Raw genomic sequence first — 27454 nt, 5'->3', positions numbered from 1 at the left:
TACAAAGTGGCCACTGCGTGTACATTTACTGGTAAAACGTTCCATATTTAGTATTTATTTCACAAATAATAGAAATGTACCAGGCAATAATACAGCTACATATACTACCACAAACACTCTACAACATGAGAAGCGTATAATATATTTCTCTGCCCAGTTAAATACAAATATTATTTAATACATGTCACTTGTAAATAAACTGTAGTGGGCACCAAGAAGCATTAAGAGATAACAAAAAGCAAAAATGTGTACAAATATAAATTTTACTATGAATGGCAACATTTATCTATAAAAATCAGTTGTATTTGGCAGTATTGAGAACTAGGTTGAAATGTAAAATAAAAGGAAGAAAGTAATCACATGAATAATGCAGTAAAACATCCTATCAACACACAACAACAGTATGTTTTACCTAAGAGTGATATATAAACATATATTCATGCACTCATACACCCATAATGGCACTTTGATTTCTGAGTTTCATTTGGTGTGTTGTATAATTTATAGGTTATGCAGCTACAATAAATAATTCTTCTACAATTTACCACTTCATGTAGTGTGTACAGATCTAAAACATACATTCATGTCAAGTTTTACGCTAATGTATTTGGTTTTGTATTATTTTTACAGTATGCGCACAGTGCTTTGTGGTCACTCTGTCCTACTCTACCCACCTCCTATTGTCCTACAAGGTCACTGAGTCCAGCAGGTCTCACATCAGTGAGTATCTCTAAGAAAGCAGGTAGTGATGATAACTGAGTAAATGGAAAGTGTAAAAGACTCTAAGTCTCTTGCGCTGGTTTACGTCTCTTGAAGCATAACAATATTGGGTTTTTGTGGCACTACAAACCTTGATCAGCTTGTTAGAGAAAATGATTCTTTAATAAATATAGACCCGGAAAGAATAGGACTGCTGTATTCCAGTGTGCAGATCATCCAGTGTTTTGGTATCCTTTCCTTCTTCGGCATTTCACCTTTTTGAAATGCCAGTTTGTCTTGGATCCATATAGGTTGACATTTTCTATAATGGTTGCACAAATTGGTAGACAAGGCGTTGTGATACATCTGGCTTGCGGATGATTCCTTTTTTGTAGTATTGTCGAATTGAGCGGCTCAGTTTATCATAGTTCATTGCTGGGCGGTTTTTTCGGATACCCCAGAGGCGTGCAACTTGAGCAGAGTCTTCGATCTTAAAAATACCTGTAGGGGCAAAAAATAGCATAATAGAAATGTAACATGGAAAGATGAAAGGCCCCTAAACCTAAAATTAAAGAGTTACTATGTGTGAGAGAGCTGCCAATAACATTTACAAATATGCAAGTGTCTATACCTGTACAAAAACAGAAATAATTAAAGTAGAATTAAAATATGTTAATGTCATTTCAAAAATATTTTTCAGTCTTTTGCAGCTTTCATTAAAATAATATGTGGTGATCCAACCATGGATATTCTTCTAACACATCCTGTCATGGGGTTACAACTGTCTCCCAAGTGTGCCACTGATGGATACTACAAGTCGGCATGTCAATGTGCATTGTGCAGTTCCAACACTGCAACTATCAGGAACATGGTACAGAGCAAAGAAGTGCAGCTGACACTAGAGCAAGAGTGTGTATAGGTAATGGCTAAAAAATGCTGGAGGAAATCAGCAGCACTGAGATGTAATAAGGGATGAAAAAAAGTAAAAAATAGCATTTTCTTTTTTTTTTTAAATGACAGTTGTTTTTACTATGTAAATGGCTTATAAAACTAAATGTTCTCCATTTTTACTATGTAAATGGTTTATAAAACTAAATGTTCTCCATTTAGGGTAATAGGGTGTAGCTCTACTATAACATGTATAACTTTATTGTGCAGCCACTTTGCTTTATTAGTTGACATTTTAATTATTAAAACTACCTTTTCATAAACCAGCTAGTTTTTTTTAGCAGCCCTTTCAGAGCTGAAATCCAGGCCGTTAAAATGCAAATACATGAACTTCTACCTGCCAAAAGATTTGTAAATCTGTTCAACCAGTGTTTGATCTAGACACCCCTGCTATTTTGCATGCAGGTCCCTTTTTTTCCTTGAGATTGATCCATAGACTATAGTGAAGTTAAGCAATCCAGCCTGCTCTAAGAGCTGTCTCAGCCTGCTAAGGCCTCATTCAGACACGTGAATAAGGGCGGATAGTTTTCTGTGTTCAGAGGCAGCTAAACTGCACCTTTGGATGCAACTGCACTCTCTACTATGGCCGTATATAGACTGTCTGATTTGCCGTAGCCAGAAATACACTATGTTGCCCTGCGTGGCCCCGAAATGTTGGCTGTATCATGTTTGTGACGTTTCACTTCAATAAATAAGCACAAGGATTTATTGCTACTACTTGAGTGCTGGTGATTTTTATCTTCTACAAGAAATGCCATGCCAACGTCAATCAGAGGCCCTATTTGCATGTAACCACTCAGATAAGTGTTTACATTTGAGTACAAATCTTACAGCTAGTGCTAGCTCCACCGACAAGAATCACTGCACACAGAGAGAAGGCAGCAGTGACTGTCCTTTCTTATAGGGCACTCATGCCCAGAGGCAAAGTTTCACACTGGATTACTGTATAGGTCAGGAAGAAATACAGAAAGGTGACCAAGTTTCAAGTGTGCATACATATGCCTCTTGTATTTAGACAATGTTTGCCAATGTTCTGCACTTTTTGTACCCATTTACACTATATAAAAGTGAATGACTGGGGCTGCTGTATATAAATTAAGCTGTGTCTTCCACAAACATATTGCTTTAAAAAAAACCCTGTAATATGCCTGCCAGCACAACTCCAAATTGCAGGATAAATGTCATTGAATCTCTGTAAACAAAGTATGGCACTGTATGTACATAGAAAACAATACCTTGAAGCTTCATGCTGCATCTACTCCACTCCCAGATCCCAAATACACCTGAATGACCTGTATTATTTCAATTTACACCATTTCTTTTAACAAAATTGCTCATCTGGCATATGGTGTCACTTCAAATCCTTGGAAAATCATGTAAGACAAGACACCCTTGTTTTAAAGTTGCTTGATTAGGCTTTGGTTATAACTTACATTTGCATGCTCAAACGACAGTTTGACAGTACTGTAGACAGTACACTAGACAGTAGATTAGGTGTTGTCCGCAGATACTACACACCCTCTACAGATATACTGTAGTTAGATTGCATTATATGTTAGACATTAAGCAGCCCATCTGGGTTTGTGTTCTAAAAGACTGTTCTATTTTTTTATATTATTATTATTATTATACAGGATTTATATAGCGCCAACAGTTTGTGCAGCGCTTTGCAAAACTGAGGGAGACAATACAGTTAACAATACAATTTCAGTGCAGGAGGTAGGAGGGCCCCACGTGAGAGCTTACAATTTAGTAGGAGGGGCAAGTGATACAAAAGGTGATAACTGTTTGTGATGATTTAATGGAAGAACTGAAATTATGGTTATATCAAGGTGGAATAGGTCTCCCTGAAGAGAAGAGTTTTCAAGGATCGCCTAAAGGTGGACAGAGGCGAGCATGCGAGGAGGTGACAAAAGAGTTTGAGAGCAGGAGGTCTTGGAAAGAGCAAAGGGGGCAGTTTGGGGGATATTTTGAGATGAGGTGGGTGATGTAGGTTGGGGCAGAGTTGTAGATGGCTTTGTAGTTAGTATTTTGAATTTTATATATTGGGCAAGTGGGAGCCAGTGGAGCGATTGGCGAGGGGGGTGGTGGATGCTAATCGGTTGGTGAGGTGGATGAGTCTGGAAGCAGCATTCGTGATAGACTGAAATGGGGATAGCCTGTTTAGTGGTAGGACAACAAGAAGGGAGTTACAGTAGTCCAGGCAAGATATTACAAGAGAGTTAAATAGAAGCTTTGGTTGAGGTTGAGTCGGCAAGATTTGGATAGTGATTGGATGTGGGGTTGAAAGAAGAGTTTAGAATCAAGGATTACGCCGGGCACCCTGGCTTGATGGTATGGGTTGATTGTAGTGCTGTTGATTGTGATGGAGAAGTCTGGCATAGTAACTGGATAGAAACTAACGTATGAACTTATAAAAATAACCTATTGGCCAAAGATCAAGGTATCCTTGACTGCTCTAAAAGGGTCAATAACCAGATTTACAGAGAGAGATCAACTGAAAGAGAGAAAGACTATGACTGCTGTGACAGGATCATACAGCTACCTGGCTGCTTTCACATGGCCAGCAATTACCAAGAGGCTGCTCTTTAAGGGCCAACTTTAGAGTACCTGTCCTCCTTCTATGCTCTTCTTCCTGTACCCCTAAACCCTCTCAGCTAGAACTGAGTTCAGCAATAATAGGTAAAAAGGCTAAAGTGACTGCCAACCAACTTATTTTTCATCTTCACCATACACAAAGAACCAGGCCTTGAGAATTAAATGTTAGCCTGCCATACTACATATAGGGTCATTGCGGAGTGATACACATACTGTATGTTCTGTTGTAATATCAAACTGATTTTTCCACTGTATTCTAATCCCATTATTTTCTGTCGCAGAGATTTTTCTATCCTGGGATAAAATTTGACATTAGCTATCAAGAATTCTAGTGGTGATATCTACTGCCATGACAAGCTAAGAACCCAGCAGAACGCTAAGCTACTATTTTCAGTGGCACCCCAGTGGAACCAATGTTTTTTTTTAAATACATTCCTACAAAAAATTCACTACAAGATGCGGGGCACAGAAATATATTAGGCTCCACAGGAATACACTAAAATCTCACAGGCTAGTGAGTCAAGCAGCTGTGCCACAAAGAGTGACATGACCATGATGGGGTTAGGGGAGATTTCCCCATGGGGGTGCTGCATAGCAGCAAAGACCTGGGATGGAGAGAGGATATTGTTGTTATCGTTCTTAGATTCCTTCCTATAGGATTTCTAGTTTTGCATACTGAAAATGTAGTATGCCATAATGCAGATTCATGGGAAAATTGTATTTAGACACCATACTGCCCTAGGCCCACCTTGTCCTCTAGATAAGCTGATTCCTTTTTGTCATGTGATTATTTTTAGTAAAAACTAATGCTATTGGAGGAAGAATGTTTTCTGCTTTCTTATCACTGACTTTTTTTAACGGCACAGACCAACAAATAAGATTGCTTTATGTTTCTTGAACTATAGACAGTCTTGTGACTCCTTTTAATATTTCTAAGCTCCTTTACTCCTACAGTTAATTTAGCATTAAATGTACAGATGTGTCCAGAAGGGGGAAACAAAATAGGAAACCAATTAAAAAATGTTGAGGCTTGGTGCTGCCCCTTAAACCTGCTGCCCCATTGTTGCCCTTGAGTGGCATACTGGTACCTACAGCCCTGCCTGTTGAGACTTCTTGCACATACTGGTAAACTAACGGTGCATTAAATGGCTAATTGAAGGCAGCATGATTCCTTACCCTTTTCTTTGTTTAGCCAGCGTATAGAACTTCCATAACTGTGTGGCTTTAGCAAAAGCTCTTTCAAGAATTGCCATAAATGAATCGGCTGCCCAGAGCTGGAGGAATCTACTTCTGTGTCTGGCCAGCATTCACCAACAGATCCATTTCCTCCTGAAAAGATAAAAAAAAAAAGGGATTTCTTCTACACAGCTCCTGGTCTTGCAAAAACAAATTGGTTCATAAAGTGTTTACAGTACTAGATGTTATATGTTAATCAATAGCAGATGTTTATATTTATCAGTGCAATAACAACAACAGTTCATACTGACACTGTAGCCACCGCTCCAAGCTCACTCCTGTGATAGACTATAATTTCAATACAAATTAGAAAACGATATGTGAGATTGTAGTCCATCACAGGAGCGAGTTTGGAGCGGTGGCTACACTACAACACGCACAGGGGCAATGGGAAACAAAAGTAGCCAACCTCCAGAAGGAAGAACAATGTTAGCATGCATTCAGAGATGATTTGAGGATTTACAACCGAGTGATGCACAAATAAGTAACATTTTTGTTAACAGTTAAAAGGTACCTGAATACATTTTTAAGATTTAACTCCTGAGTTTAGTGTCACTTTAATATGTATCTTTTTAAAGCAGGAGCACAATTAATTAAAATTAATTATGAAGGTACAATGACAGGCTTTCCAGAGCTTAAGTTTTAGCAGTGAACTACAATTGTAAGTTGACTTCACCATATATCTCCTTTTCCCTATAAGAGGCAGTAAGGGGTTAGATCTGCAGGAGAGGTTTGAGTTGCTGAGCACTGCTGAGAGCTGTCTCTGATGGGAAATACCCCAAAAGTTCTTAGACTGTGATACCCCTCCTGCGAGTAAAAGCCTTTAGGTGGTCAGAAGCCATATTTTATTTGTTATAAAGACAGGCTGACTTTATTTTGTTGTTGCGCTGAAGAAAAGCCTTTTTTTCCGGTTTGATGCTGGAAGTAATATTTTGTTTACCTTTTGGAAATGTAAAACAAATAAGCCTATTTCTTTTGATTATACGGATTATACAACTGTTACAGAATATTTAGCACTTGCAAAAGACATTCCAATCTTGTGACTTGTGCATTAAAGGAGAACTATGGGGTCAGGGCTTTTCCCCATAGTTCTCCTTAGGGTAACGGGAGGACACAAACTAGCGTCCTCCCGTTACCCTAAGCTCAGTATACCGCGAGCTACAGCTCACGGTATACTGAGACGCCGGAGCGGATCCTGACGTAGATGACGGGATCCGCCCAGCTGCGTGAGTGACAGCTGGCTCTGCCTATCTAGAGGCAGAGCCAGCTCTACCCGCCCCCTCCCCGTCCGTTCCGCCAGTCAGCGCTGGCAGATCGGAGCGGGGAGAGTGGAATCCAGCCCCTCCCCCTGTCACGGCAGAGAGCCGTGACAGGATCGAGAGGTGAGCGAACCTGGTATGTGTTCGATCACCTTCCGATCTACTGAGCTGACCTGTGACAGTCTCATTGTCACAGGTCGGCTAGAACTATGAGGTGAGTGGAAATCACTCATCTCATAGTTCTCCTTTAAATGACATTCAGCAAAAATGCCCGCTTGTAAGGACTTGCCTTGTCCGATGGCTCCCTTTAAATCCTGCATCCCACGCTGGCCTGCCCACCTCCCAGCCCACTGTGACTAACGTATATGGCCTTGTGACCCAGCATCCTGTTATCCAGGCAACATGGCCGCACCTTAGGCACCTCCTCCAAGCTTCTCATTGAACGCCATCTTCTGCATGTGGAAGTCATGCCTAAATTTTTAGCTTGTTGGGGTCTTGTTACCAGGTAATGCTCTCTGATTGGTCCTACCTTCCTGGTAGGACCACGTTTAAGCCTGCCATGTGAACTGACCCTTTGTCCATATACTGACCATGTCTCTGTCTGCCACATTAACAGGCCCTTTGCCAGGTAAATTACCATGTCTCTGCCATCTTATCTGACCCTTTGTTTACATGACCATGTGTAACCACCTGCCTACCATCTGGTTCGATCTTTTGCCTTCTTCCTGACTATGTTCCTAGCATGACACCAGTCCCTGTTACCCTTTGTGGCCACTGTACTCCTGATACCAAATATACTCCTTGTTTACCCATTGCTCTGCCTCCAGTGTGAAAAGGATTGTGAACATTGCATTTTGTAAAAGCCCTGGAGGCAACCAAGTACTGGTAAGTCTGCTACTGCTTGCTAGCAGTAAATATATGTAAAAAAAAAAATAAGACTATACTACTTTAAGGGGACATGGAGTGCAAAAGGTAAAGCTACACTAAGCCAGCTTTTTTCCCTGACTACCTGTACAGAGGCTGATTCCATTTCTTAGAGTAGCTCACTATTACATTTAATGTTATTAAATACCCTGGAGAAAATACAGCTATTTTGTATTACATAATATTTTAGAAAGCTGTTTAGCTATATATTTTAGATTGTAAGCCCTCACGGGCAGGGCCCTCCTTACCATCTTGTCTTAAATTGTATTGTGACTGTAATGTCTTCCTTATATTGTAAAGCGCTGTGCAAACTATTGGCGCTATATAAATCCTGTATAATAATAATAATATATTTAATAAACTTAGATTTGTCACCCAATTGTTGTGATCCATACAGTATTTTACTGTGTGTATGTACAGCTGAGTATCTACAAAAAAGCAAATAACATATTTTCTCTTTTCTAAATATGTTTTCTTTTGTATAAATGTTCTCTGTTTAGTTTACTTACCTTGTGGACTTTTCCACAGGCAAAAAGCAAGTCAAATGTGCATGAAGACTGTCTCATGGGCTGATGCACTTTCAGTGTAATCAAATCTATCAGTACTTTTTCTGCAATATGATTCCTATGAATATTAGTGTCATGCATGATATGTGCAAACAAAGAGAATCCGTCACAATGCAAAATACTTTTTTTGATTTCCATGGCTCTACCGATTATCCTATAAGGAGAAATAAACCCTTTTTTTGGACCGGTGAAGGAAGTGAGAAATGCACATACTTTTTGACTACCGTGTTTCTCACTAATTTTAGGGGATCTTTTTTCTTTAGCTTACCACGCCAAACTTGTATGGCTGTTGCACTGTTTAAAGCATAAGTACATTGCACAGCACAGAATTAGGAGACACGTCTTCAGTCCCACCCATAATCACTTAAAAAAATCTGCTAAAGTATGTAGTAAAGTAAAGTTTAATGTGTTCACAACGACCAAGCTTATGAATAAATTAAACAATAGGATCTGCTGCATAGTGTTCATTGCATTATAGGTGGTAGACTTTATCTCTCTTACCACAGTATCTCATGTCACTAGATCCTGTCTTTTCTTTCATCCAGGCTGCTGCAGAGACAAAAGCAACATTAAAAGCATAAGTCAGGGCAAAATAAATAAAATATATGCAGTACATATCTGCAATACATGCACATTTTTAAAGACCCTGCAAGTAGAGAAAAAATCCTGTTGATCTGCCAGAATTCACACAGCTACTAAGTCCTGTAATGGGCTCACAACATTTTTATGAACTTAATGGTGTGAGCCCCACACACTTGTCTTTTGCATAGCTACTGATTCCCTCCCACTCTCCTATTTCTATAACATAGACACTGATTATTGTACAGTTCAAGAAAAGAACTATAAGAGCGAATTAGACTCCTTGAGATAACACAGAAAGTGTGCATGGGACACAAGACAGCTCTGAATTTCTGACATTATTAACCAAACCCTTTCAATTGTATATTTAACAGGCCAAAAGGTAACAATTAATAGAAGTTCATTATTAGGATTTACATGCACTTTAAGATAGGTGAAAGGAATCCAAAATTAAATTATAAACCTCACATATGGTCTCCAATGTTATCGTTTTACCTGACTTCCAGATGTCCAGGTGAGCATACAAGACATCCCCACACAGCGGAGACCTGTCTCGGAAACCATCTTCATTTAGGGAGCACAGATCTCTTCCAGTTAGATCCTGAAAGCTGCGACCCACTTGCGGAAGGCGATACTGGTGCTCTGTCCATAAGATCCACTTCTGAACATTACCTGAGGACCATTCCATGGGATCTGATAAAACAAACGAACACACTTAGTGTAGTACAATAGACTTTCATAGCCACCCCATGGGTTATATTTAATCTAGGATTTCTATTTTAATGCCCGTGGCATACTAAATAAATGAGTATTTGTGTGTGTGTGTGTGTGTGTGTATATATATATATATTGTAACAAGGACACTCGACTGTAGACCGGAGGTGCAAGTAAAATGCAGTTTTATTAAGGGCAAACACCAAACATCTCATTCCATCCACAGGGTAGACCTCCCCTGTTGCACAAGACAGTTTCTAGCAGCAACATAAAGGACAGTCTTTTAGTTTCGCTCTGTAGCTTTCCAGAGCTCCAAGAAACTCACACTGCTCGCCCCTCGTGAGCCCTCACTCTTTCAGCAGTGTGTCCCACAGGTCCTAGGGTCACCGACCTTCCCGACATCTCCCCTCGTGTGCACTCACACTGCTCTCCCAGCAGTGCGTCCAACAGGTCCCTCGGGTCACCGACCTTCCTGGCCTCTCCCAGCCTCCCCTGGCTGTTCCACGTGTGTCAAGCACGCACCTGATTCTGCCTTGAACACACACAACTCAAACACAACTCTCTCACCACTCTGAGTACTGAGCTGGCTTCTAATAAGGCTGCTCTCAGCCACTTGTTCAGCCCAAGCTGGTCATTGGTAACACCTGGCCCCAGGACTGGAGATCTCATCCCACCCAGAGCTCTAAGTAATTTTTTTTTAAACGAGCTTGCTTTAAAAGATTTGGACACTAAGCATAGAGAAGAATTGAAGGGAAATGTTTTATTAATCCTTGCAGTGGAGTTACCCCCACACTTCAAAAGTGATTACTGCTCGGTTGTATCTAGGTGCTAAAAAAAAAGTTATACTCACCCGTGAGCTGAGCTGACTCCCTGCTTCTCCAGTCACTGAAGCGTGTCCCCTCCTCTTCTGCACAGATGGAATGTTACTTAGCATGCTCACATCTATACACTTGTATACAGCATGATGACAAAAGGATTCTTAGACCGCTGCAGAGGAGGGGGAGAGAGGCTCTAGGGACCCAGTCTAAGAACAAGCTGGCTGGAATGACCGGGCAAGTATACCTTTTTGTTTTTAGCACCTAAAAACAAACAACAGTTAACCCTTGCAGTATGGGGGTAGCCCCACTGGAAGTGTTAATAAAAATTGTCCCCAGAGTTCTTCTTTAAGCGAAATCAAATATTTAAAGTGACAATAAACGTAGGAAATAAACCTTAAAAAGGCACTCAAGTACTTTTAACTATTATCAAAAATGTATCTTATTTGTGCGTCACTCAGCTGTAGATCCTCAAATCATCTCTGAATTTGTGCTGACACTGACCTTCCTTCTGGAGGGTGACTACTTTCTGTTCCCCATATTCCCTCTGAATGTTGTAAATTAGCCACAACTCCAAGCTTGCCTCCATGGTGGACTACAATCTTATGTTTACATTACTAATTTGTATTGAAGTTATAGTCCATCACGGGAGCAAGCTTACAGTGGTGGCAAATAAGCTACATTGTTGTTAATAGGTAAAGTACTTGAATGCATTTTTAAGGTTTGATTCCTGAGTTTAGTGTCACTTTAAATGCAGGGCTATTTATTTTGAGACCGTGCTACCCTCGGCACATGTGGGTGAAGGTTTCCTTTAATGCAGATTTTTTGTTTTGTTCCCAATCGTATTAAATGTTCTGAACTTTTAAAGTCTGTTTCGCATTTAGTGCTGCAACTGGACCACACAGTCCAGCAATCAAAATCTTTAGAGAATAGATGGCAGCAAGTAGTCAGAGGTGCTGGCAATCCTAATGGTAAACTTGTCGCTACTCTAAAATTCAAGCAGCTTCACTCCTGGCTGCAATTACATACTCCTGACCCTTGCACTCTTACTTTATATACCCCTGACCCATGTACTATATATGCTATATGCTCCTGACCAAAGTGTTCATTGTCTTAACAGCTCCTGATCTACCCATAGACTGGGCAAATGCCTTTCGTATGACATTCCCACCACTGGATGGTGCTGAGGAGCATAGGAAATTCCTGTGCTTCTCAGCTCAACACAGTGGCAGGAATGCCATGCAAATAGCATTCACCCAGTGTATGGCTGGGCAGAAGATTTATGAATAAACCCCAAGTGTTAGCTTAATAAATAAACCCCAAGCATAGCCGGCGCTACCATAAAGGCAGCACAAGCAACCGCTTGAGGGCGCAAGTTGGGGAGGGCAGGTAAACACCGCCTCCCATACACAGGAGCAGCGGTATGGATGGGGCTCTGAGCTTCAGTTACCTAAAGTTTGTGCCCCCCCCCCCCCCCTTTACTCTATGAGCACGCACTGTTCTTGAAGCTGTCACCCGGTAAGATATTAACATATGCATGGGCGGCGGTATTTGCATATCAATAATCTGCGGCCCACCATTGCTGTTAAGGAAGAAAACCAGCCTGAAGACTGCAGGAAAAAGGTATGTTTAAGTGGGTGTATGTATATATATTAGAATTTTAAAAAATAACGGTGGAGGGGTATATACATTACTTACATTGGTGGTCAGTGTGCATCTCTCTGTTACATTGCTGGTCAGTGTGAATACCTCCGTTACATTGGTGGTTAGAGAGAATACCTCTGTTATATTGGAGGTCAGTGGGAATACCTTTGTTACATTGGCAGTCAGTGTGAATGCCTCCGTTACAATGCTGGTTATTGTGAATACCTCCGTTATATTGGCAGTCAGTGTGAATACCTCCATTATATTGGCTGTCAGTGTGAATACCTCCATTATATTGGCGGTCATATTGGCGGTCAGTGTATATACCTCCATTAGATTGGCGGTCAGTGAGAATACCTTCATTACATTGACACTCAGTGAGAATACCTCCATTAAATTGACGGTCAGTGAGACTACCTCCATTACATTGGCGGTCAGTGTAAGATTTTATTACACAGGATTTTTGCCACCATCAACCCAACAGCAGCCAAAATGGAAGTCACAGGACACATGATTTTTAATATATATTGCATATAAAATGTGTTCTGCTTCAGGATGCCCCAGTTTATCTACATTAGGCGGTCCTGAAGCAGTTAAACATCAGTTTAAGGTCACTTGTTATCTGCTATTAGTTATGTTTTCTTTAGTGAAGCTTTATGGGGGGTTGTCCTTTTATTGGGGTGCACCATTGTAACAGATGTGGGATGTCATTGTCAATGTCTGTGGCTTTACATATAGGGCGTCAGTAGATGATGGTCATTCTTTTCCCAAATGCTGGATATGTTCAGTGTGAGCTATAACATGGACATCTTTGTGATGCTTTCTGGAGTGGTGCACTTTGGGGTGTCTTTGTATTGGGGTGCTCCACAGTAAACTATTTGGCGTGTCATTGCTTGTGGCTTCACATATAGGGCACTACTAGCTGATGGTCTTCCTTTTTTCTAAATGCTTTTGAGATAATTGGTTTGACCTGTAACATGGATATCACAGATCTCCTATTAGTTTTGGAGTGCTGCTTTATTGGATTTCTATGCAGGGCTAGCGCTACCATAAGGCTGCCTGAGGGTGTCGGGGAGGGGGGTGGAAAAATGTACCTTCGCCTGTGTAGGCTTAAATCTCTGCACCAGCCCTGTCCCCAAGTGTTAGTATTATCTCTATATTCTGTGTGCAGGAAACAATATGTGAAGGAAGAGTTTCATTTTGTACAAAATGATTGTGTTGAGGTGTGTGTGTGTGTGTGTGTTTGTGTGAGACTTTTGCTTGAGGAGCAATAATTGAAGCAGACTGTGCAGTATATACAGAAAGTAGGCCACATCATTACTTTCCTCAGGTTCCTAGCAACACCCACGATGTCCCATTTAGCTGACCCATCTTCCCTGCTTCAGTATGTGAATGAATTGTATCCCCTGGTGTATAGAGGATGCCAGGCAAGATAAGAAACAGTTAAAACAAACTGTATATATTGTGGTTTAATACTGTGGTTTGGCACCCCCTTCTTTCCTTCTGTCTCAGACGCAAGCCCATAGAAGCCATATGATAAACAAGTTTCTCCTTGAAAATAGATATTTATTTACTATCCTTTATTTCCTTTCATCTTATTCTGTTGGTTCTTGTAACTGACAAGTTTCTTTGTTATCGACCAAAAATATTTAAGATGAACTAAGATTAAAATATTATAAACAGAGAATAAAAAAGGTTTGGTAGTACCAAAAAATGCTTTGTAGTATAGCAACCAATCACCTTTTAACAGCTTCAGAAATGATAACAATGACAGATAGACAGATGATGGTATGAATTACTGCACTTTGTACATTGAACTTCCTCTTATTAAATGAGCACCAAAAAAATTTGGAGGATATCAGAAAATATATCATCTAATTATGCAGTGTGTGGGGCATATCAGACACTGCCCCTTCCTGGTGTCAACACAAAGGGAACGTCGAGTGCTCATTGACAAAGCAAACCCGCATTCCAAAAGTATGAAAGTTCCAGGATTACAATCAGCTGCACACCATAGAGTTCTACGATTAGGCCCATGTAGGGTGAAACACTATAGAGAGGGGAGGACTGTGCAGCACTGTCGAAACTCCATACAGTTCATTTTACATTATCGGTACGTGGCTGATTGTCATCTTGGAACATCATCAGACACTTGACCCACAAACTAGAGTTTTAATAAATGCTTTCAAAAATATATAACTGATAGAAAATATGTATATTATTTATATTATTTATTTATAAAATACTGTGCGAGTTCCCAAATAGTGCTGCCTATAACTTTAAGGCTGGCTGTACACCTGTTTGTTTTATGATGCATCTTTGGGTGTGTTTTCACCGCGCATTGTTATGTACTGATAGCACCTAAAAACTCAAATAACATGATTTCTATTGTCCCTTCAATGCAGCAAAAAAAAACAACTGCCTTTTTTTGTGCAATGCCCATCGATGTAGCTCGAGCATGTTATCTAGCGCCATTGAAAACAATGGCCAACCTGTGTACATGCATTGGCCTATGTTAAAAGGCATAGGTGTGAATGGGCCCTAAAACTAGATTAAAATAAGCCTGTGCTTTGTCTATGCTTGGAAAAGTAACAGGTTCACTTTATTTCCTCATCCCCAGCAGTACATACTGACATTTCCTTTGCTCCCCACAACTGTACTATACGTGACCCTATCATTAGCAGATTAGATTTAAACAATTTATTCTGTAAGGTGCCTATAAATGGCTTTATAATACATTTTCCTAAGCCATCTTTCTTTTGTGAAGCCTCTGACAATCTTTTTTTATAAAATAGACCTAGCTTGCCAATCGCAAATTTTGCACAAATAAGCTCCTCCCAGAAGTGCTATTTGAGCTTTATGTTGCTGCTGGAATGTAATTAGGGGCGTAACTAGAAACCACAGGGCCCCATAGCAAAATTTTGTATGAGGCCCTGTGATTTCTAGTTACGCCCCTTGCAGAGCCCCCCTGAGATCCCACACAGCACACCTGAGAGTGACCCTGCAGAGCCCACCATATACTATCTATGGTGGGCTCTGCAGGGTCTCAGGTGGACTGGTCACACCCCTGCACACCTCTTACCTGTCAGCCACGATCCGCTGTCAGCCTTCTCCCCTCCTTGGTCGTCGGCGAACCCCACCACCTCCACCGTTGCCGGGCCTCGCCTCATCCTACGCTGCCATCACCGGGCCCCGCCTCCTCCTACACTGCTGCCACCGGGCCCCTGGCTTTCTCCACTGCAAGCTGTCACTGACTCACAGGTTGTCAGTGATCTGGACAGCGGCGCGTTACTTCTCACAGCTGCCAGTGACAGCCAGCAGCCTGAGATGCCAAAGCGACTCAGGCGGCCCGCACGGCATCAGGGGGGCCCCTTTATTCCTTGTCCTGGCTAGGCCCCCTGTGCCTCGGGCCCCATTGCGGCTGCATGGGTCGATATGGCAATAGTTCCGCCACTGAATGTCCCAAATGGTTTCAGTGTAGGAATTTTTTATTTTTTTTTAAACTGCATTACTTACACTGTCCATACACCATACACTTTTTTTACTTGGCCTGTAGGCTGAAAGAAACAAATTCCCCGCGCTAAGCAATGCAGATAGACAAATCTCCCACTGCGACTATTGTGTTCTGATAACCGGTGCCCACTGCAGAATACCCAAACAGTGATTGCAGTTGATTGACTGCAGTCAATGTTTGGCCAAACATTTTCATCCAGGTATCAATCAATTAAGACTGAGTAATTGACTTTTGTCAAGCTGGCAGAGAACCAGACTAAAGCTGGGTACACACACGGAGCACATTTTGGCGGATTATTGCTTATTCGGCCAAAACTCAATCCATTGGTGACCCTTTCCCCTCAATAGAAGTCCTTCATTAAATCGACTTTTGCTGAAGGAACATGTTGGAAAATCCTCAACCAAATGGTGCCTGTAGCCAATCAGCTGCTAAAACCGTTCAAGTATTCTGACAGCGGCCAGTACCAGCAGGCAATTCGTTCATCCACGCTGTTCAGCGTCGATGGAGAAATCTGTCATATTTTTTTCAGCCCACAGGTTGAACAGACAAAATATAACTGTGTACTTAAGTGCTTTGTGTATGTGATGAGAAAATGTCATAACTAAAAATCGGGAAGCAATTTAAAAGTGAATCAATTGTGTTCACACCTAGACCTCTGGGTTTTCCTGGTTTTAATGACTTATTTAGTCAACATTTTCTGTGATTACTAATTATAAATTAAGAACTGTTAACCACTTGCTGACCGGGTGTTACACCCAATTCCTGTCCCGGCAATTTCTCAGTATTCAGCGCTGCGTACTTTGACTGACATTTATTCCGTCATGCAACACTGTACTGAAATTAATTTTATACCATTTTTTGGGGACAGATAGAGCTTTCTTTTGGGGGTATTTAATCACCACTGGTGATTTTTTACATTATGTTACAATACATTTATTATTACCCAATTTTTGGGTAAAAGATAAAAGATGGGGTCACGTCGGGTAAATAGACACCAAACATGTCAAGCTTTAAAATTGCGCGCACCCTTGAAATCGCAAAAAACTACCATACCCAAAATTGCTCATCAGGTTAGTGTTATTAGTGATTGATGGCCCTAAAATTATTGCTCTCACTGCGACATTTGCAGGGATATTTAACATGTGCAACGTAATGGCCGCAATCGTCATTTTCGCACCCGACGCATGTTTGCATGAGTGTATGTATGGGTGGGGACTTTTTAAAAAAAATTGTTTTTTTTCATTCTTTTTCATGTGTGACTTTAAATTAATTTTTTGCAACTTTCATTTTTTTTACTATTTTTTTTCCACTTAACGATATTGTTATCACATAGGGGGCTAAGAAACCCCCTATGTGATAGCAAAGAGATGTGACAGGTCCTCTTTATGGAGACATCAGGGGTCTTTCATGTCACCTAGGACCCCCCAAATAAGCTGATGAAGCAGAGATTTGTTTAATCAGCTTCTCTCCAGCGTCACTTGCATCACTTCCGCATTCTGACACAGGAGAGGGGACCGGAGTGAGATCGCGTACCGATCTCCCTCTGATCCCCTTTCACAGAGCCACCATGCTGGTCTCAGGCTCGCACCAGGCACAACGGAGCCCGGGCACAGCGGGAGAGAGGGCCGTGGAGGGGGGGCGCACGGACCGGCACCTTATACGAGTGTATGTAAACAGGCATCGCTGCCTGTTTTTAAAGTTAGGCAGGTTCCCCCTCGTGCATGGCGCGCTTGAATGGGAGTGGTTGATGGTTTAAATACGCCCACTCAGATCTAGGAAGCTCCTGGCCGACCGTATACCTACAATGGCCGGCCGTGAGGCAGTTAAAATTGTTCTAGTATATGATTATTATTATTATCATCATCCTCATCAACATCATGATAACAACAATAAATATCATATTATGTATGAGTGTACATAAATTGAAAACAAAATGTATGCATGTGTTAGGACATTGTTGTCAAGCGCTGTTATTTATTGTATTTGAATACAGCGTTGCACAAATGAATGCGTGTAAATGTAAAATGCAGCAAAAGGCTACATTTGACCTGCAGTGCCTCCAGTGCAAATACATATTAATAGGACCTGCTGCATCCAAAGAGATGCAACGCAAAGCAGGTCCAATGTAGCCCAAGAGCTGTCATCCACACTACTCCATTTATAATGGAACTGAACTTAAAAAGTGAAGATTTGCAGTGTCAAAGGAAACATTTAGAATTGTTAATTGTGCCTAAGTAGTACCCTCAAAAGTATACCCTCGAATTCCTCCTGAAAATAGCAGTGCACTTTATAGTATGTGAGTGTGCCAAAAGCCTCATAGTTGTAAATCTGCAGTGTGAAATCTCAGGCACTGCTGCCTCTGACTGTTAGTCTCCAGAAACCTGGAGTGAGATTTGGTGATGTCACTACTGTGCTGCTCACTGTTATTCTTGTTGGGGGTCCTGACAGGAGGAAGCAAAACCTTGCCTCTACTAAGATGTCTGTCTCCACACAGAGTCACAGTCAGTAATGGGTAAGCATCAGTTTCAGGGAGACCACAGGCAATACTGGTGACTAGTGCTTTGCCTTCTGCCTGACGTTTTCTGGGCTCAACTTCCAGAGTTCAGTTCCTCTAAGTAAATGGGAATCTACTGACCTATGTGTGGTGTGCGTTTGAAAGGCACATCAGATGCAGGAGAGCAATGCCCATTTACATGAGCCCTTACAGAGCAGTCAGACATGTCACAAGTAAAAGTAATTTTAATCCTGCATATGCATTTAAAAAAGAATTGTGTATCAGACAGGAGAATAAATAATATATCCAAACACAGCCTGATACACATACCCAGTCACACATTAGAATGCACACAGCTGCCTAATGGCATACATATTAACATTAGCGTATTACTTTCTCACCCCGCCTAGAGAAACTCGCTTTATCACTTAACTGCTTTGAATATTCTGTGTCTGGAGGGGACATAACTGTTTCTACCCCGGAGAAATAACTGACATTACCAGTTTACTAAGAAAGTACATTATAGTGGTAAATGCAGTTGATATATACACTTTGTATGAGATATACACACTTTTTATGAATATTCCACAATTGACACAGGTTCAGCTGGTTTATACTTATAGCAATAATGCAGGAGGTAATGAGCGACATGTATAGACATACAGGTACATCTATGTAAAAACTGTTTGATTTTAGTATAATATTTTTATTTTATCCTAGCAAAACTGTGTCTGGTCTAAAAGGGGAAAGGGTGGGCATATAACAAACAATGCTAAAGAGGTATATATTGACAGTATGTGCAGGAGAGTAGTGCAGGGGGGTGTGACAGTTGCAGTATGTGCAGGAGAAGAATTCAGAGTTTATGACAGCAGACAGTATGTGCAGGAGAGGAGTGTGGAGGGGATGACAGGGGCAGCTTGTGTAGGAGAGTAGTACAGAGGGTATGATAGCAGGCAGTATGTACAGGAAAGGAGAGGTGGTGGTGGTGGGGGGCGGCTGACAGCAGGTAATATGTACAGGAGAGTGATGTGGACAGTATGACAGGGGGCAGTATGTGCAGCATGGAAATGTAAAGCGTATGACAGCAGGCGGTGTGTTATGTGTGTAAAAGGGGAGTACAGAAGGTATGAGAGCAGACAGTATGTACAGGAGACTGGTGTGGACAGCAGGGAAATACAGATCGTATGACAGCGGGCTGTATATGAAAGAGAGCAGTGCAGGTGGTGTGACAGTGGGCAGTACGTGCTAGAAAGGAATGAGGAACCCATGGACAGCGGGCCGTATGTGCAGGGGAGGAGTGTGGACAGTATGATAATGGGCAGTATGTGCAGGAGGGTATGACAGCTGGCAGTATGTGCAGGAGAGGAGTTTGGACAGTATGTTAGTGGGCAGTATGTACAGAAGAGGAATGCAGAGTGTATGATATCAGACAGTGAGTGCAAGAGAGAAAAGGGAAGGGTATGATTGAGGGGCAATATGGACAAAAGAGGATTGCAGAGGTTAAAGGAGAACTATGAGGTGAATGCTTTTCACTCACCTCATAGTTCTAGCCGACCTGTGACAATGAGACTGTCACAGGTCGGCTCAGTAGATCGGGAGGTGAGCGAACACATACCGGCGTTCGCTCACTTCTCGATTGCAGAGAGCCGTGACAGGGGAGGGGCTGGATTCCCCCCTCCCCGCTCCGATCCTCCAGCGCTGACTGGTGGAACGGACGGGGGAGGGAGCGGGTACAGCTGGCTCTGCCTCTAGATAGGCAGAGCCAGCTGTCAGTCACGCAGCCGTGTTTACTATATCCACAATCATGAATGAACAGGAGGTGATGTAGATCACTTCCCATTCATTCATAATTGGGGAAACAGTAAACATACTCTGTCCTCAATTATTTATAAACACTCAGTGATCACTGATCGCTGAGTGTTTGTACCTGCTCTCCATCCTGACACGTTGTCACAGGAGGCTGGGCGGGACGGTGCGGGAGGAGAGCTCAGCCTCCTGTGACAGCAATGGCTGTCTCCACCCACACACCGCTCTCCTGATCTGTGACAGGAGGCTGAGCGGTGCTCACAGCGCTCTCCTCCTGCACCGTTCAGCCTCCTGTGACAGTTGCTCTCCTCTGCGCTGGGACACAGAGCAGAGCCCAGCAGGAAGGAGAGAAATTACGGATGCACCGCTATTTCGGTCAAAAAATTGCACTTTCGGCATTTTGTCAAAAGTGCCATTTTCAGCCGATATGTTTCAGCGGCTAATATATCGGTGCATCCCTAGTGGATGTACATCGCTGGATGCAGACATCTATACCTGTATGTCAGTATATGCTCAGAGCAGAGTTTACCAGTGTAAAGCCACAGCTTGTAATTGATTTACACAGGTGGGCTGTATGTAACACCTGTAGCTCCTGGGTGCAGAGATTCAGCTGTTTTTTTACATAACACAGACATCTGCACGCGTGTGCATAAGCCCTAAACAAGCTTTTCGCAGGCTTAATCGACCTAAAGGGTACTGGTAGTATACTACTGTGTGCTGGATGGGGTTTTGCCATAATGTGCAAGTATGCACAGTATACTTGCACATTATGACACACTTGCCTTACAAGTGAGCTCTTCTCCAGTGCTGTGCAATAAATCCGCTGTCCCCCATTAAGTTCCCCATTGCTGCCATCTTTGCCACTTCCAAGTTCTGTGGAAATCCTCTTCAACCATTGGATGCCCACTGATGATATAACTGATAACTCCCACGCATGCAGACAGGAAATAAATCCTCCACAGCATCAGGCCCACTCACAACGTCTTAGGCCTGGTTCACACCTGGGCGTTTTACAGCGCGTTCCTACGTGCTGTAAAACGCTCAACATGGGAAAACCAATAATTGTCCATGGGCATGGTTCCCACCTGGACGTTTTACAGCGCGTAGGAACGCGCTGAAAAACGCCCTACGCCCAAAGAAGTACAGGAGCTTCTTTGGGGCGTATTTGTCGCCCGCGTATCCATTAGGATACAGCCGGCTAGCCTTTGGAAACGTGTGCTTATTCCGTACGCCCAGGTGTGAACCCAGCCTTAGAGTTGCTGTGAATGAGCCAAGAGTGTACACTGCACATTGCATGCACTGTACAGTGTACATTCAAAAAATTAAAAATAGCTAGGGGAAAGAGGGAGAACTTTTTAGGCAGAAGAGACTTTACATGTCTTCCTACCTTCCAGCAATTTTTCATTTTTAACTTTATTTCCACTTTTAATCCTGCTGGACGCTTGTAAAAGCCTGCTAAAAGCTCAGCATAGAGACACTGGCTTTGCCTATTTAGGCCAAAATGACAGCATTTGTGTATTCACCTCTCCAGCTATCCCCTACTGCTCCATCCTCTGTCACAACCATCATGTACAACTATACATTCCTTTTAAAGTAATCTTTAGCTTTAGTCTAGGAAGGTTATACAGTATATAGGTCTTAGTGGGAGCTCTGATTGTAACTTTAAAGAGAAACTGTCACTTTGCTTATTTCAGTGTAAAGCCACTCTCTCTACCCACTAATACTTCTCCAGTGATCCCCCACCGCTCTTTCCTCTGTCGCAGTCTGTGACTGGTATAGAGGGGTATGTGACCTTCTCCCATGCTTGGGCTTAGTGATGTAGTCACATCAACTTTTTAGCACCAACATGTCCTTCATTTTGAAATTTTAAAGTTAGGAGGTATGGTATGCCTGCTTTTATTATAACATAGGATTTAGGATCAGGGACTTGGCTTTCCCACTTATACTTAAACATCAGCACAGCACCAGCAAAAAATGCCTAGAGCTGCCATCAGTTTTCCATTTTTGTTAGGTCCCAAAACAATATATTTCTAAATTCAAAGCAATAAGATGAATATCATAAATATATTGTGATTCTCAATATTACAGTGGAATATACAAACTGCACTTCTCTGAACTGGTAAATGGAAAACATGAGGTGGGCATAGTTCAAGTAGAGAGAAGACAATGGATCTTAAAGCAGTGAATAAGCTCAGTGATCCCAAGTGAGATATATCCACTGCTCAAGAGTAAGCATAGGCTTGCTTTATCTGAACAACTGAGCTGTTAATTGGTGTAATTTGGGGAAAAATTGGTGCAGCCTTGATTACTAATAGCATTTGGGAACTTGTTTTCTTATCCTTTGATTATCAGCATAATCATGATCAATAGAATGTGTACTTATGCAGCAATGTACCTTTTTACAGTAACATCCTAAATGCACTTTCTATTTATAGCACAATCCTTTATATTAATCTTAATCTTAAACTTAATCATTAGGGTTTGGGAGCAGATCCTTTTCAGATTCTGTATTTTTGTTACTGAGTGATTGTTAAAAAAAAATCATTTTATTTGGCTTTTTTCTGGGTTCAAAAAACACTACCTATGTTTTAGGCTTCCAATGACAGAAACACAAGTGATAAAAAATAATTTGCAAGGAAACCTGTTCCTAAATACGGGAAGTGCCATAGCTCATATCTGACCTCCTTCAATACTTTCTGACACCGTAACATGCACCAAGCATATTGATCAGTAATGGAACTTAGTCATAGCTCCCAATATGAATACTGATTTCATGTGAAAGCAGTGAAATCACTGGATATTAAAATGACAGACAGAGGGAAACTGTGTTTTTAAAAGTAGAGGTCAGTAAGGTCCCCCCCCCCTTTTGCTTTAGGTTTCCTAATTCTAAGAGCTGAAGTTGCATAATACGCCTATAGCACTGTCCACTGGTGAATCTCAGATTGTCGTTTGTCCTTCCACATGTATTGATATTGACACTTCACATCAGATTCTGAATTATATGAGTGACATTTAGTTTTTCTCTATATGTACTTATTTATCAAGCTGCACAGCAGTCCACATGTGACTGTTTGCACAAATGAGATTTTACACTCACCTGCAGATATATTGAGTAGTTTGCATGCTGTCTCAATATCTTTTAGGACTTCCCCTACAACCATAGTTTGCATTTGTTCCAAAGAATGATCCTCTAGGTGTAGTGATGTTTGGTATTCCAGCTCATGATGAAGTCCTTGACTGTCTATAACAGGACATTGCTCAGGTTCCTTTTGAACTTCTCTTTGTCCATTTGGCAAGAGACTTTTAGGAGCCCAGTTTCCTCCATCACCACTGTACAACATGTCACAAAATGGCAGGTAGTACCCAGTTGCACCCTCTTCTGGAGGCTTATCCAAGCTAGTGAGTGAGGATTCCTGCAGCTCCAAGTGCGTCACCGTAGGAAGGTTCGTTCCACTGCTCCCCATGCCGTAGACGTGTAAGCAGCAACAACCTGAAAATCAAAATGTAAATATTCTAATTTCTACTGTAACATACCATATTCATCCAAGTTATGCTTTGTTTTGATTTTAGATCTCATTAAATGGTGATATTTCGATGAACTGAAGAAAAGCACTCCACTGAAGATGAATTACCCAGCTTGGATTTATTCACAATACGTCACACAGGTGAATCTTGTGAATAAGTGAAAATAGTTGTAAATTTTCACCCCATGTAGTCTCACCCAAAGCAGTTCCCTTTTTTGGAAATGTAGATGAAGAGATCGCTGTTATACTTGCAATGCATGTAGAAGTAAATTATTTTATATGTTTGCACTACAGATGTCACTGTGCGATACGCGTGGAGGTGGGGGATAGGAATCAAAATGCTAACAGCACCTTCATGATGTGTCTCCATTAATCAGTTGTAGGACATCAGAAACTGTGATGTGAAGAAAAGGGAGACATTCATCTGAATCAGTAGTGGGCATCTCCCTTAGATTTTGGGGGCATAGCCTGTAGCCTTCCTAGGCCTGTTTCACACCTAAGAGTTTTTGAGCAATTGGAAAAGTGCTTTTAAATGCCCAACACAAGAAATCCCATGATTTTCAATGGCCCTGGTTCACACCTGAGCAAAAAAAACGCCAGCAGGAAAAAGCCAAACGCCCGAAAAGGTACATAAACTTCTATGGACAGTTAAAAGCGCATTTTTCCCCATAGACTTCAATGGAAATGCCCACAAATAAGCGGCAGAAGCATGTTGCACATTTTCGTGATTTTTGAATGCCCGTTCTTCCATTGGCCGCAATGTTTCATAAGCTGCCAGTCAAAAGGTGTGTCTTCATGTACGCGCGTAAAAAAAACGTGTACAAACATGCTAATAACCACATGCTGCTCACGCTTAGGTGTGAACCAGGCCTAAAATGTCCGAAGTGCCATACTTCGATGACATCTGTGATTATTAGGACAGCCAAAATGCCTATTAATATGCACAGTGCCACTAAGGATGTTTACTAATAAATTATCAGTGAAATGATTGCCATATCAGTAGCTACAAATATTAGTAATGCTCAGTGATAAAGCAATACCAACAGCATTGTCCTGCTGAGAAATGCAGACCAACACCTCATTCTTATCTCCAACCCACAGCAGTTAGTAAAACAAAGGAAAAAGTTGAAATCCCATTATCTACTCTTTTCTATTTTCAAAAACTTATTGGGAGGGTGATTGGCTTTTGCCCTAATTGATACTAGTATTTTGATGCTTGTAGAAATGTGCTAAGGAAATTTAATTGCAAGCCACATAGGATAGGGACTAATGTGAATTCAGAATATGTTCTTCAAAACACTGAAAACAAAATATCAGCACAGAGTAAATAAGGTTAAATAGATAAACCACTAAACATGATTAAAATTATGCTTTATAACTTATCAATTCTGCCATGCAGCACTGGGGTCCTTGTTTGAATCCCAGCCCAGACACCATCTGCATGGGGTTTACATGTTCTTGTGCTGGCGCGGGTTTCCGTCCATGCATCAAAGACATACTGATCTAACGTGGCACTAGAATGTGTGTAGGGGTATGTGATATAGGGACCTTAGATTGTAAGTTCCTTGGGTGCAGGGACTGATGTGAACGTACAGTCAGTAAATCACTGCATAAATTGTAAGTGCTATAAATGCTTGTCAAAATAATGAGCAGTCAAAATAAAAAGACAGGACCTTGTCACAAGCAAACACATCAAGGGGCACATCTTCAAAGTCAGACTGTGAAATCTTCTCCAAATTAAATAATATGGTGCTGTATTCTCTACCCTTCCTCTCCATACTTATTGGGCGCAAGAAATTTAGTTACCCATAGTAACCATGCAAATTTCAACTCTGATCAACTTAGAAAAAATGTTTCATTGGTTGCTACAAAGCTTTGGACACTTTAAAATAACCCCGTGAGACAGATTATTAATGTATCTTGGTTGTCTTAAAATATCTTGGTTGTATGTTATTTTCCTGCTCAATAGTTATACACACAAATGTATTACTTGTCTGTGGCACTAATACATAAACCACAAAATTACCTAGGTTACATCCAGATTTCTAGAACACATTAAAACATATTGTGGCATTGGTTGCACTAAAATGCTTTCCAAAAGATGATACTAAACTACTTTATACTGAAAGACGTCAGTACTTAAAATATTGTATGTGAAGTGAAAAGTATTGAACATTCCTTTAAACTAATAGCTGTTTATGTTTCATAAGATTATGTTCAATTCATCAGTCCAATCTCTCTTGCTAATGCTATATACGTTGCTAAGTGGTGTTTAGAACACTGAAATCCCATATATTCCAGTGGATGAACATAGATAAAGACATTTCTAAGCTTGTTAAAGGGACCTTCCCTAGCATAATAAAAGACCCTCCTTTGAAGGAGTAAGACTTAAAAGATGGTGAGATGAAGTGGCAGCCATGACCATATCAAGGTCAAATGGTTTAGCCTCACAGGATAGTTTGTCATATTAACACTTATGTTACTTTTAAAATTCACTTTTGAAAGTGAGTTCAGTAAATGTTTGCTGAAGTTATGCAGTCTGCAGGAAGGCAATACAAAGTTAAACTAGATATGGCTTCTTTTGGAAGAAGCAAATGGTACCTTGGTCACTATGGTCATCTGTAGATCTAAGTCATCTATTCACATCATATCATACATACGAGATATAACTTGCAAACATACAATATACGCCCCAATGCATTATAGACACACAATGCTACATTTTCTAATCTACCAAATAATTATAAATACAACTATGCCCTAATGGGCAGCTAATGGACAACAAGTCTGTCCTACAAACATTTTAGAATGTGAAGGTGTTTGCAACAGAACACTCTATAAACAATGACACAAAAAAATCACGGGTTCTAAACGGTGACATACATCTTACAAAGACGCAGTGTCACCTGATTGTGTCATCCTAATTTTCGCAATATGGCTTATTGTTACCTGTTCCAAATAGAAGCGATTCCATGTGGTATTCATAAATGTGACACTGCTTTTGTTCAATGAACATATATGCTTGGGTATCTTCAGAGAGCCCAGCGTTATGTGAACAGGTGGATGGCAATGTTGGATCTGAGGGTACCAGTCTTAAAATTAGGTAACAGTATTCTAGAAACCCCAAATATAGTAACACTATTTTTACCTAATGGTCTTCCAGTTAGTGTGTTGTTTGGAATACAGAGAAACAAACAATGAACAGGAACCAATTATATCTGCAATATGGAAAAACATTGGCAGTGAGAGTGACTGCCAAAATATAGAGAAAATATTTCAAGCATTATATCTAGGTAACTGATTCATGTTCTAATGTGTAAAATGAAGCATTGTTCTTTTACCCCCTTTTAAGTTAAAATCAGGAACTTTACCTGTCCAGAAAGTGAAGTGCCACCTGCGGGATGTCACAGTATCATTTGTATCAACTCACTGACAACTCTCTTTCACTGCTGTTTCACGTTCTCTCACCCAGTGTCTATTCACTCTTTTTCTTTAAGGTTCTCTCTCCTCCCTCTGTCTCTCGCTGACGATGCTTTAAATCCTGGAAGAGACACGTGTCCCTTGTGCAAAGGATGTCTCTCCCATTCCTTCCTCCTTCTTTCTTTGCTTGCCTTATTAAACACCTTGCATCTCTTAACTTATTCCTTTAGTTTTTTTCTATTCCTATTCTGTATCTTTAAGACTTCCAATTTTTAAGTTTGTATCCCTTTTTTAAACTTTTTTCTTGTATCTTTTTCTAGTTATTTCACTCTTGCTATGCTTTTTGTCTGCTTTTAACTAATTTCCTTTCTATAGATGTCTTTACCTCTATCCCTTCTTTTCTGATTCCCCCTCTTTCTTCTTGCTGAAGTCCCCCTGTTTTCACCTTCTGTCTTTTCCTTTCTTGCTTCTTATTCTCTTTTTCTCTTCTCTCCAGAGAAATCATCTTAGTTTATATAGTGCTGTCCCGTACCTGAGTAAACACACCCTGTATGCTCACATTTAACAGGTGCAGGACCTGCCCGCTTAACTCTTCAGTGACACATTGTGACATGTAGCTAAAAAACTGATAACAGCCAAGTCAAGAGCTAGAAATTCCAGTAACTTGTATTTGCCAACAAATGTTATCTGTAATTGCTGTGACATATATACACA

The 27454-nt window shown here is 41.1% G+C and overlaps 1 protein-coding gene across 2 annotated transcripts; it reads right to left on the bottom strand.

Moving 5' to 3' along the window:
- Nucleotides 1–994: 994 nt before the first annotated feature.
- Nucleotides 995–27172, bottom strand: SPDEF (SAM pointed domain containing ETS transcription factor). 2 transcript variants are annotated; one of them, XM_018560608.1, is made up of 6 exons: nucleotides 27126–27172; nucleotides 22894–23286; nucleotides 9305–9502; nucleotides 8732–8779; nucleotides 5422–5574; nucleotides 995–1200 (listed from the first exon to the last, which is right to left on the bottom strand). In XM_018560608.1, exons 2-6 carry the CDS (start codon nucleotides 23258–23260, stop codon nucleotides 1022–1024), a joined length of 945 nt encoding a protein of 314 aa, XP_018416110.1. In that variant the 5' UTR covers nucleotides 23261–23286; nucleotides 27126–27172; the 3' UTR covers nucleotides 995–1021. The 2 variants fall into 2 exon arrangements, with proteins under 2 accessions (XP_018416110.1, XP_018416109.1); XM_018560607.1 differs by lacking the exon at nucleotides 27126–27172 and adding an exon at nucleotides 26692–26981.
- Nucleotides 27173–27454: the final 282 nt, after the last annotated feature.

The sequence above is a fragment of the Nanorana parkeri genome, unplaced genomic scaffold (genome assembly GCF_000935625.1).
Source record: "Nanorana parkeri isolate BGI_ZX_2015 unplaced genomic scaffold, ASM93562v1 scaffold468, whole genome shotgun sequence".
NCBI lineage: Eukaryota > Metazoa > Chordata > Amphibia > Anura > Dicroglossidae > Nanorana > Nanorana parkeri.
Note: the sequence above shows the minus strand (reverse complement) of the source record. Positions and strands in the feature narration are given on the sequence as shown.

Excerpts from the sequence above, each read along its gene's own strand:
- SPDEF (XM_018560608.1), bottom strand. The coding sequence starts at position 23,260 with ATGGGGAGCAGTGGAACGAACCTTCCTACGGTGACGCACTTGGAGCTG. Across the intron at positions 8,780-9,304 it reads CCTGGACATCTGGAAGTCAG|CAGCCTGGATGAAAGAAAAG; the intron begins GTAAAACGATAA and ends TTGTCTCTGCAG. Across the intron at positions 1,201-5,421 it reads CTGGCTAAACAAAGAAAAGG|GTATTTTTAAGATCGAAGAC; the intron begins GTAAGGAATCAT and ends TTGCCCCTACAG.